Below are 12,360 nucleotides of genomic sequence, written 5' to 3'. Positions count from 1 at the left end.
TGGGCAGCGGTCGCTGCGCCATTTTGGCGGATTCAGATGGCCGCTTGCTCGTTTGCCACCTTATGTTATAAAAAAAATTAAAGGGACGTCAACATGTTGCATAGATCTAATGTTATAAATACGATAGTTTAGATGGATGGATAAACATCCAGTTCGTAGTTCATAGTAACATTCCAGTAGTTCGTTTAGACTACAGACTCTATCAAACGATTCTGTAGTCTAAACGAACTAGATTAAATTTGGTATAGATGTAGAGGATAGTCTGGAAAAACAGTTCGGCTACTTTCTTTTGTTTATTTTTAATTCTAAGCGGACAGAATCGCAGGTGAAAGCCAGTATCAAACTGGTAACACAGGTTAACACTTTTTATTTTGTTTAAAATCTTTCAATATTTTAAATTCAATTTATATACAAATTCTTTAAATCTAGTAATTTTCGGCTTTGCATTAATACATAAATAAATTTACTCTTTTAAACATATAAGTGTGTATGTGTTAATTAGATTCATCATAAAGGTTTCGCGGTAAATTAATTAACTGTTACTACGAAATTAGTTAAAGAATAGATTTCGATTGCCGCCAATTAAATGTGCTTAAGAAAGTTCGAGAGGTTACGAATTAGGCACATTTTGAAACGTAATTTAAGTAGTTTTGTAAAAGGTTTTTGTTGATGTTTTACTTATTTTTTGTTATAAAAGATATTTAATATTTACGTCACTATAATATTTGAATCAGAATCATCTCCAGGCTCGGAGTCTCCTCTAATAAACAATGACTAAGCCATAGTCAACCACGCTGGCCCACTTCGGGTTGGCTAACTTCTTTGCCGATACGTGCAGGTATCAGGATGTTTTCCTTCACCGTAAGAACGTCGGGTAAATTATGTACATATGGAAATTCGAAAATCACATTGGTACAAGGCGGGATTCGAACCCAAGACCTGTAGATTACAAGTCAAGTGCTTGAATTGAGCAACCAACGCTCTTCGAATATCCAAATTGATTTAATAGTATTTTTATGTATTATTGATTTAGTAATTCGATTAATAGTAGGGTATAAAATATCCAATTACCTATCAAATAGTGTAAGACATGTTTATAAAAGTATTATATTTTTATTGAAATTGCTTCTAAGAAATTGAAAATGATAACAAAAACGTATACATTTCAACAAATGTTTTTATTCTCGACGTAACAATGAAAATAATAGAAACCAATCTAGTTTTATACTGTATTCAATGAACAGCTGCCTCTTGTCGGATAGTTTGTAAAAGTTTTTGCATCGTTAGTAACCAATTCAGGGTCTAATTACATTTACTGTTTCTTTACTATCTATTACATAAGAAATTCTATGTACTTGTGTGCTTAATACAGAATTGCCTTTAAATTATTATTCTATAATCTGCTTTTTTTTTAATAATACAAGGTGGCAAAAGAGCAAGCAGCCACATGAATCCACCGAAATGGAAAGCGACCGCTGTCCATAAACATCCGCAATTGCAGATGCCTTGCCTACCCTTCATTGGCGGAGGGCACATAAAGAGGTTATTTCACCTTCCTATTCGTCTCCTTCACCGTTAAATCCACTTTTCCTTCCCATCCTTTCCACTTAACAAAGCGTGGAAAGGGAAAGGGACTAAAATTACGCCTCCGGCACCACGCTCATTAGAGGAAACACGGAATTGCTTTCACTTCACACCTGTTTAATGTTTATTCTTTGTCACTCTATCTCTAAATTTTAATTTAGTAGCGAAAGTCTAGATGGATGGATATTAGTAAGAGTTTGCTGCATAAAAACTGCTGAACGGATGACGGTGAAAATTGGCATAGATACAGAGCATAGTCTGGAAGAAACATCGTTTTGTTTTTTGGTACCACGGGGACAAAGTCGCGGGAGAAAGTAAAAATAAAAATAATCTCTGCTTTTCAGTACTCTGCGTACAAGTTTGTTCTGTCGTCTCTGAGTTATTGTTCCTTCTGATAGTTAAGTGCTCTTTGTGCGATGATCTGTAAAGTATTTAGTAACTTCATAATTACTATAAGGTTGACAATTTGCCAGAAAATGTTGTAAATCTCTTGTTCACGTCGCTTGACTTGACAAATGGCCGAATTATGAAAACTTTCATTACGACGGAACATTTTCTTGATAGAAAATCACAATGACTCAACTGAACTGCGTACGAATATAAATGTCCTACTCTTTGGTATCTAGATTAGGTTATGAGCGAATTTAGTTTGGAAAAACCAAGGTCCTCATTCTTATGATACATCTATGTCTTATCAAAAGTTGGAATGAACCTTATCTCATTAATATTAAAAACAAAAGTTTACATAGATAGAGACGTTTGTTAGAGTTTGTAGCCTAAATGGCTGAATGGATCTCGATGAAATTTGCCACAGATGTAGAGGGTACTCTGGAAGAATATATAGGCTAATTTCTTTTGTTTTTTTTTATACCGTGCGTACGAAATCTCGGCTGAAAGCTGAACCTTATAAAGGGATAAAAGTTATTCGTTTCACGTATATACTTAGTATAAGAGATAAGTTTTCCAAATAGTTAATGTTCCTTGCAACATGGTTGCAAATGGAACTTCTTGTTAATTACTCGTAGTCCGACTTGTAGATGCGACGCAACAATTTAACTAACAATTCATGATTGTATTGTCCCCTATGAGTTTCTAAACCAGAGTACACATTATAATGAAAATTTGGTGCGTCTTGACAACTTGAGAGTTGGTTTATGCACTAAAACTTTTTACCTGTAATACTATAAATAACTAGTAGAAATGCAAAGGTATCTCCTATAAGGGCTAACGAATATCGGTTCATTATAACATAGATGTAGTACAGTCTGGAGGTACATAGTAACAAACATTCATGCATCTAAATTATCACATTTATATTTATTAAAAAAACTTTGCATAACAAACTCATCACAAGTACCAGGCAAACATAATGTTATAAATGATGAATGTAATCCCTATTACGAGCTGTCAGTGAGTAACAAAGCGCGGGAGTGTCGGAACCCGACGCGTATTGTATCCATAAACGGATACCTATGACATTATGACGTCATTGTAATATTACACGGGTACAGACCTGCGACCTCTTTATGGATAGCGATGGATTTCGTTAGTCATTCGATGCTCGTAATAAAATGTTACTTGATATAGTGGTAGAGTCGTAATCAATTCCTTATTTTATTATTTAAAAAAGCTGACATTAAAAATAATCACCTAAAAAATTTATAGTTGGTGGTAAACGTATAATTGGTAATGGCAGTAGCTGTTGCTTGTGACTTTGTTCGCGCGGAATTAAAAAATAGTATAAAACATAGCCTATGTTATTCAGCGATAACTTATCTTTATAATGGTGAAAGATTTTTTGAAATTGGCCGAGTTGTTTTTGAGTTATTTTAATACATAAAACAATACAAATCTTTCCTCTTTATAACATTAGTATAGATAATGTAGCATATCAATGGTGAAAGAATATTGTAAAATCAGTCCAGTAGTTTCCAGTAACATTATAAAATTAAGTAATCTATAACTTTATTTCAAAAATAGAAAGGTATTAATATGTGTGTTTGGTGTAAATTTTAATTTCCTAATCATGTTATAATTATAAAATCTAACTTGTCACTTCTCTGTTAAACTTGAAACTTCAACCCATTCAACTTTATACATCCATTAAAATTATTTCTATCGCGTCCCGAGCTTTTAGTTACTTGAACTTTCCCAACACTTATAAAATTGATCTTTAAGTATTAACGGATTCCGCCAAGCCCGCCTACACTTGAAATAACAGTTGTTACTGGACACCGACGACAGTTTTATTTTATTTCAATTTTATTTATTACTTTTCTATTGTCATAAGCTCTGAACTTTGAAGGAATAGAAGTTTAATAGAGCTTTTACAGATTTTATACTAGCTCCTGCCCGCGACGCCGACGATGCGAAATAAAAATCGTATTAGTGTTTTTTTTAGACTAGTATATGCATCTACCAATTTTCATCCAGATATATGTATGAAGAAGTTACGTTACGTGTTAACAATCATCCATCCATCCAAATCGCATTTATTATTACGATTTTAATTCTTTCCTTTCATTTTAACATTAAAAACTTCTTATACAACACGGAATAACAATATCGTGTTTTAAAACGCCACTAACGCCATCTATGAATTGTTTTGAAAAAATACACGATTTAGATAGTTGTTTTTTAATTTAATTCTGAAATAAAAATATTTAATAAACATCAACTTTTGATTACTTTAACATGGTGCACGTCCAAGTATCATTTAATTGTAGTCCACTTCGTTAGTGGTTGAAGTACTTGCAAATGACTTAAGCACACTCAAACAGACTTTACTTAACTAACCGACCGTGGTTGAATCAAAGCCTCAAACTGGTTTATAATTTGTCACCAGATTTCTATTTCCAAGAATAATTTCTTGAATTCAGAATCAGTATATTAGTTACTGAAGAGTGCAAACTTTTTTGTTAATTTTCAACGCTTATGTGATGTAATAAATTGTATCTATTGTTTCAGTAGTATTTTTTACAAACAGGAAAGATATGTTAGTTTTTGCAAATGAACAATGTAAATAATAGTATGATAATCGCTAAGAGAACGTATTTTTAATGAAACTTATTTGTTTTTATAAGATATTAAATATATTTACTTGAAACGTATTAATAAAAAATGTATACAAAAATGCTGGTAACGTTTTATTCCAATAAATCAGTGCAAGAACTTAAAATATACATGTTCTTATATAATATTTGTTATGTCACAGTGAAAACGTACGGTTACATATTATTAATTACGTCTTCGAATAACAAAAAAAATCGTATCGTCATAAATAAATAATTCATTATCCGAGTTATAATTTATCGAGGTTAAGTTGATCTAAGTTAATAGTTGTCTATTAGTAATGTTTATTATTAACACATTAATATGATATTCTATCTTAACAAAGTAGACAAAGTTGGAGTAGTCAGTTAACTTACGGATTGGACGTTCGAGATTTTTTCAATTGTTTTTTTAGAAGAGAATGACACTGGCAATTAATAAATGTGGAGTTTAAATTTTTTTCGGGTTAATAATTAGCAGCAACCGATCAAGCCAAATCGGTCCTCTCGGGCACCCTTGAATCGGAATGCTAAACATGTATTGAGTAACAGCCCAAGCCGAGGTCCCCTCTCGTGGGCCCTTGTGCCTAGTCACTCCATGGAGCGTCCACCGTAGCGATCTAAGAGCTCGGTGGCATCCCTATCCGGTAATTATAACGAAGTAATGGCTCGTGCCGAGGCTCCTGAGGAAGCCTTCGAGCTTAGTCACTCATAGACGAGGTTTAGGTTAAGCGTCATCTGCGCTCGGTCACCTCAAGTCCGGTGAATCTGTAAATGCCTCTTCAAGGCAAACAGTAGCCATTCTGTCACAAAAAATGTTTGGTTATTTTATAATTAAAGTTTCTCGCTTGTATAGTTACAATTGTGTAACTTAGAATGATATTAGGAAGAGACGTTGCGTCGCCTTACAATTTTCAATAGCTATTGTTTCGAACTTTTTGGAACAAATCCAGTTTTCTATAATTATGAATTGTTACATAAGATACTAGAGTAACATGTAACCGTAACGTTTCAATGAAAATTTACGAAATAACTGTTACAAACTTTTATAACTTACTAGGTTTCGCCAGCGACTCCGTCCGCGTGGAAATAAAAACAAAAGTGAGTAGCCTATGTATTCTTCCAGACTATCCTCTACATCTATACCAAATCTCATTGTAATCCGTTCAGTCGTTTAGGCTACAAACTGTAACAAACATCCATCCATCTAAACTTTCGCATTTATACTATCAGTACGATATATAATTTAGTATGATAAAAATGTCTTAATTTGGAACAATAAATAAAAGAACTAAGCGTTCTTTTCACATATTTTTATATTTTATCCCTTTCCCATCCCTTCCCTTCCTAATTAGAGAGAACAGGAATAAAAATCGCCTCCGGTACGCCCATTGACCGAACTTTTCTCTTAAAACATAATTCATTATCTAATGAAAGAACAACATATTTTTCTTAGGAAATTATTGTTTAAAGAGAACCGCTAGATATAAAGATAAGTCCAGTAGTTTTATCTTGTTTCAGGAAAATTCTGTAATAAATTATCTACCCACTATGGCGCCATGGTGTCTGAAATCACGACCTAGCAGTCGTATCTAACTTAGCACCTTATCTACTTGTTATAAAGATAGTTTTCGATTGATTGCCTCTTAAGATGTACAATAATGTACGTTGTTTACAAAATTTATAGTAATTTGTCTGAAACGAATAGTATATTTACTACTTATTGTAAGCCTTCAGTTAGCTTAGAACTCAAGGGTAAATACTATATTTTGTTTTGAAATCTACACGTTTACTTACTAGCTTACAGTCATTTCTTTAGTAGATTATTCATACTACGTGCGGGCGCACACCTTTGACTAAATTATTACAACTGGAGTGCGATTGTCGATTGTTACGCAGCCAATTCAATTGTTTAGTTTCCCAACTAAAAATCGAGTATTGTGTGCGCAAAAGTCGCAGTTTGATTCCTATGATATATGCGTCTCCATATCATAGGAATCAAAGCGCGACTAAACAGTTGTGCAATAGTTAAGTCAAAGATTTTCGCGCTCTTTTAATCTTCACTAATCATTTGAATCTTACTTCTTACTAATATTATAAATGCGAAAGTTTAGATGGATGGATGTTTGTTAGAGTTTGTAGCCTAAACGGCAGAACGGATCTTGATGAAATTTAGTATAGATGTAGAGGATAGTCTAGAAGAACACACAAACTACTCACTTTTGTTTTTTTTTTTTAATTTCACGCGGAAGGAGCCGCGGGCGAAAGCTAGTTGTCAATAAGTGTGATTACTTTATAGTTACGTGTTTTATTACAATTAAAAAAAAGTGACTGAATGCTATCTTTAAGTTCGGTTGTGACGTAAAAAGATTATTAAATCTACTGTTTTTTACAGCGAATATGGCGTGTTCTAAAATCGTGACTCTACTACTGGTGTGTCTACTGAACGGCGTGCTGTGCAACCCTGTACGTCGCTCTCCTGACCTGGAAGCACGTCGTAGAAGTGCTATTGATAGGAGTATGATAAGGTATTGTATTGTAAACATACTAGCTTTCGCCCGCGACTCCCTCCACGTGGAATTAAAAAAATAGCCTATGTGTTTTTACAGACTATCCGCTACATCTATACCAAATTTCATTGAAATCTGTTCAGCCGTTTAGGCACTTTAACAAACACCAGTGGGAACTGAGGTAGTCGGATGGATGGATGAATGTTTGTTGATCGATGGATGGACGTTCCCACGTCCAAAGAGCTGGTGATGATAAATATTACTATGTCTCTATAAGTAATTCTAATATTAGAAGCATTTCTTAATTGTTCATCTCTTGTTGTCTCCCACAGGTTCGGCCGTTCATATCCTCACGAAGCGACAGCTGCTGAGATCAGAGAATCATTGCAGCGTCCAGCTCGTCGTGGCAACAGTTTTCTACGTTTCGGGAGATCCCAACCTCTCACTTTCACCACAGACGACCTTATAACTCTCCTCCGCTCCTACGAAGAGGATAACGATAGCCCTACCAAGCGTGTCTCCAACTTTATCAGGCTCGGCCGTGACCCTAAATTCATCCGTCTAGGCAGGTCTGCTGATGAAGAGAAGACTTACGAACAGAATACCGACCTTTATGTGAAAGGATACCCGGAAAGGAAGAGCCGAGCGAGAGATCATTTTGTCCGACTTGGTCGTGATAGTGAAGATCTTAATGAGACTGAGGAAGTTCTAGACGAAAGAAGGAAGAGGTCTCTTGAATGCGACGACTGCCATTAATTCCCCTGCTAATGCAACCGTGACGTCACTCTTTTCTGTCTTATTGTGATAATTGTAACCTTAAATATATTTTTTAAAAATAATTGCATTTCTATTGACCTAATACGATCATAATTATGGATTCTATACGTAAAAGGTTTACGTAATACATTCTTTTTACTCTAAATGTATACTCGTTTAAACAAATGACATTGCATAACCGTACGTCTTGATTTATACCGTCATCTCTCTTTTTTTAAAGGAAATGAGCGGGATGGATTACATTCATTTGTTTTGTGAGAACGGAACGTTACTGGAAAAGATAAGTTTACGGACTTTATCGGACATACAGTAAACTATTTATCAAAATGTTTACGAAGATTTTTTTTCACGCACAGTTAATACGTCACGGTTTTTCTTACGATCAAAAGTAAAGTTATTAAAGCGTTTAACATTAAAATAAATACATGTTTTACAAAATCTCATGTTATACAGTATGCTACTTTTAAAGTATTGCACTTGTTTAAATTTTTACCGACAGTGCGACAGCCAAATACAAACAAAAAAAAAAACTTTTCTTCTTCAAACCAAAACAACTTTATTTAAAACTTATTTCCATATTTTACAAATAACAAAAATTATTTCGCATCTTGTACGCGCTTTTTCTTCTGTTCTTTTTTTATCATATTTTTTTATTCTTAAAGCATGCAATGTCTCGGTGGCCAGTATTAAAACTCTAGCTGAGTTCACACTTGTCAGCCAAAGAGGTTGCATTTTACACTCAACAATAATTTAGAAACATATTTAACTACTATGTTTTCTATAAATTCCTGGCAAATAGAAATATTCATAAAAATCATTTTTTTGTTTTAAAAACCGCTTGTGTTTTATAATTTACAAACGCAAATTATTTATAATTATTTCTGCCTCCAATTTTAAAAAACTAATTCATAATGGACTTGAAACTCAGTATTATTATTAGTAAAATAAATTTATTAATAAATTTAAATAATAATGAAATTGTAATCACCCTGTAAGTGATAGTATTCGAAAAAGGCTGGGATTTATTTAAAAAAAATATTTCGGATACTTTCACTAAAAAAAAATGTTGTTGATAGTTAAGGAAATATTTTATCTATTAAAATATTCAATTTCAAATTAAATATATTAAAGATAATTGTGAAATTAAATGGAATTATATGAATATACAAATGGTTTTATTTAACAAAATTGTAACACATGCCTACACCCTCAGGATAAAAATCGCAAACATTTATTATAGAATGAAAAGCTTAACTAATTTAAAGTTTATAACCCAACAATTTTCAATGTTAAGTTTTCATAACTTAACATTCAATAAAATAACTTAAGTGCAAAACTTTTGTAAATTCGTAACTATTTCGTAAATATTTTAACCTCTTCCCTAAAATAAATTTCAAATCAATCAATAAGTATAATATGCAATACATTTTCGATTAGAGAAAACACAGCACAATTATATTAAACGGAAAATGAAAAGCGGACTTTACAGTTTTGTAAAAAACATCGCCACTGTAGTGTATCTAAATAATTTAGATTAGTTTGACAATTCATTTCAAATTTAGTAGGGATGGGTTGTGTAAAATCAGTCATAAATCTTATCGATATTCGATTTTTATTCTTATAGAAGTTGGAATCGATAGATCTATAGTTATAACTCATGAATTAAAAAAAAACACAGTTTTCTCAAATTAATAATGACCATAACAAATAACGAGAGTAAACATATGTTGATTACTACTACAGCCGTACGTAATCGAATTGGATTTCGCTATTATTTCTGTCATCGCTAAATTCTCTACACTATAATCAATACTAGAATTGTCCTATAAATTAGTTAGTAAGAAAATATTAATTTTAGTTGAGTTCGATAATTATTTAAACCGAATATCGATAGTTCAAAATTGGTCGCTATGCGTGTTTGTTTCGTCACTACGATACCTGTCTATTAAGTATGGCATTTTCCTTCACACAAATTAAATTCGATACTTCATATGCGTAATTTATCAAACTAATCTATCTTATTTAGACAAACTATAAGTTGTCAATATAAAATCTTAGTCACAATACAAACTTTACTAAACCAAGTATGGTTTATTATGCGACGATGGGGACATAAACCAGAAAGTGTAAAGATTGAATGTGGATGGCTACAAAGGTAGAGGAAGACCGAAGAAAGTATGGATGTTGTATAAGAGGGTATGCTTAAGAAAGTTGTGGATTCAGATATGACGGCTGATAGAGATGTATGGAAGAGCAGCACATACTGTGCCGACCCTCCATAAGGGATAAGGGCAAGTGGACGATAAAAATACTAAACTAAGTAATAAAGGCGGTAAAGTATCTTATGACAGTATCAGGGATCAAGGGTCATAAAACTCCTTGTTGCTTGGTTTAAATTGCATCTCATAATGTTCACAAAGCCTTAGATCACACTAATATAAATGAGAAAGTTTAGATGGGTGTTTGTTAGAGTTTCCTGTCTAAACGGCTAAACGGATTTCGATGAAATTTGGTATAAATGATAGTCTGACCAGCCTATGTATGGCTTTTGTTACTTGCACGCAGAGGGAGTCGCGAAGAAAGTTAGTGAAGTCATTCATTTTATTTGAAAAAAAAAACACTGATTTTAAGTAAATTAAAAACTTATTTAAGTAAATTTGCACCCCTTTGATTTTTTAAATTTCTAATTAGACCCTTGAAAGAGGTATTATTATGGGGTTCCATTTATACTTCTATATACTTCTATCTATACATGTAATAAAATTGGAGTGTCTGTTTGTTACATAAAAAAATCCAGATTTTGAAAAGATGATGTATTTGAGTTACTGATAGCGATTTTTGTCTGTCTGCCTGTCTGTCCGCAAGCCGTGTTTGTCCGGGCAATCTCCGAAACGGCTAGCCCGATTTCGGCTGTACTTTTACTGATATAGACGGTTATATTAAAGGCTGTGTTTATCCTAATTTTGCGTGTACGAAGTCGCGGATAACAGCTAGTTGTAAATAAACGCTAAGTTGAAGGAGTATCCTCAATTTACAATACTTAGAAGTACCGTAAAATACAGTCAATATAAAGGAACATTAAATATCGTATGACCAATTAGGGGAGCAAAGCACTGGTTTTATTACCGAAGCCCAGCTTAAGTGATAACCTTACCCATCTAATTATCCTACGACAGCTCGCCTTTCACACTTCGCTCTCTATTGACAATGAAAACGAATTTATATCTCTACTAGCTGTTTCTCGCAACTTCACCCGCGTGAAATTAAAAAAATAGTAAAAAAGGTAGCCTATGTTACTCACAGATAAATTACCTTTTTAACGGTGAAAGAGATTTTAAAACCGACCCATTCTTTTTTGAGTTATTTCATTACAAAAGTACGAAAATACAAATCGTTTCTCTTTCTATTAGTATAGCTTTCACCTTTCCTAGCTTTCACCCGCGACTCCGTTTGGGATTAAAGAAAATTAGTAGCCTATGTTTTTCCAAAATATCCTCTAAGTGCCAATAAACAACCATCTTATCCATGTAAACTTTCGGATCATCGTCTTCCACTTGCCCTTATCCCTTACGGAGGGTCGGCACAGTATGTCTTCCATACATCTCTATCAGCCGTCATATCTGAATCCACTCCTTTCTTAAGCTAATCTTTCACACAATCCATCCATACTTTCTTCGGTCTTCCTCTATCTTTCTAACCTTCCATATTCAATCTTAACACTCTCTGGTTTCTGTCTCCATCGTTACACAATTATGAAATTAGTAAGATTTTGCTGTTCAACTTAGAGGTCTTCCTACGTTTTCTTTCTTCCTTTATTTTATCATACTTAACAACTTGAATCCATATTCATTTTAATACAAGCTAAGTAGAAATGAACAAGTAAGATAAACATTGAACTTCTTTAAGTTGCTTGTGTTCAGATTAAGTTATGCTCTTTTGTTTTTGCTTTATTTTATAGCAAAAGTTGGTTGGTTCTTCTTTCACATAAAATTTAAAAAAAAACCTATGTTTCTCACAATATCATAGCTTTCTAATGGTGAAAGAATAAAACTGGCCCAGTAGGTATCGATATATTTCAATACATACAAAAATACAAATATTTCCTCTTAATAATCTATACTATTATAATAAAGCGTAAACACACACTTCTTTGTTGCCTAAGATGTCAGCAATCACAGCATATTTTCGAATAACTCTTCTTGTAATCAAAAGCCCTACACTTACGTCATGCTTCAGGCTATACATTTTCACGCTATTAAATTTAGGGCTAAATATTTTGGATGAAAACCCTAATGTGGGAAAGAGACCATAAGTTGTTGTCAACATCAAGGAAGCAAGGTTGCCATGGTTTGACATTATGTCATTTTGAATAAAGCTATTTTTTATAATATTATGCGGATGAAGTCGCATGGGAACAGCTAGTATTAGTATAGACAAAG

General features: G+C 33.2%; 1 protein-coding gene across 1 annotated transcript in view; it reads left to right on the top strand.

Moving 5' to 3' along the window:
* The window catches only part of LOC106105423 (FMRFamide-related peptides-like), a 14,366-nt gene extending 6,438 nt beyond the window's left edge, over nucleotides 1–7,928 (top strand). Inside the window, exons 2-3 of the mRNA XM_013285716.1 lie at nucleotides 7,030–7,162; nucleotides 7,477–7,928. Of these exons, the coding sequence (XP_013141170.1) occupies nucleotides 7,035–7,162; nucleotides 7,477–7,900 (552 nt within the window). The 5' untranslated portion in view covers nucleotides 7,030–7,034 and the 3' untranslated portion in view covers nucleotides 7,901–7,928. The remainder of the gene's footprint in view (nucleotides 1–7,029; nucleotides 7,163–7,476) is intronic.
* Nucleotides 7,929–12,360: the final 4,432 nt, after the last annotated feature.

The sequence above is a fragment of the Papilio polytes genome, unplaced genomic scaffold, assembly GCF_000836215.1.
Source record: "Papilio polytes unplaced genomic scaffold, Ppol_1.0 DF822845.1, whole genome shotgun sequence".
In the NCBI taxonomy this organism is placed as follows: Eukaryota; Metazoa; Arthropoda; class Insecta; order Lepidoptera; family Papilionidae; genus Papilio; species Papilio polytes.
The sequence above is the reverse complement of the archived record's forward strand: the minus strand, read 5'-3'. Positions and strand labels throughout refer to the sequence as shown.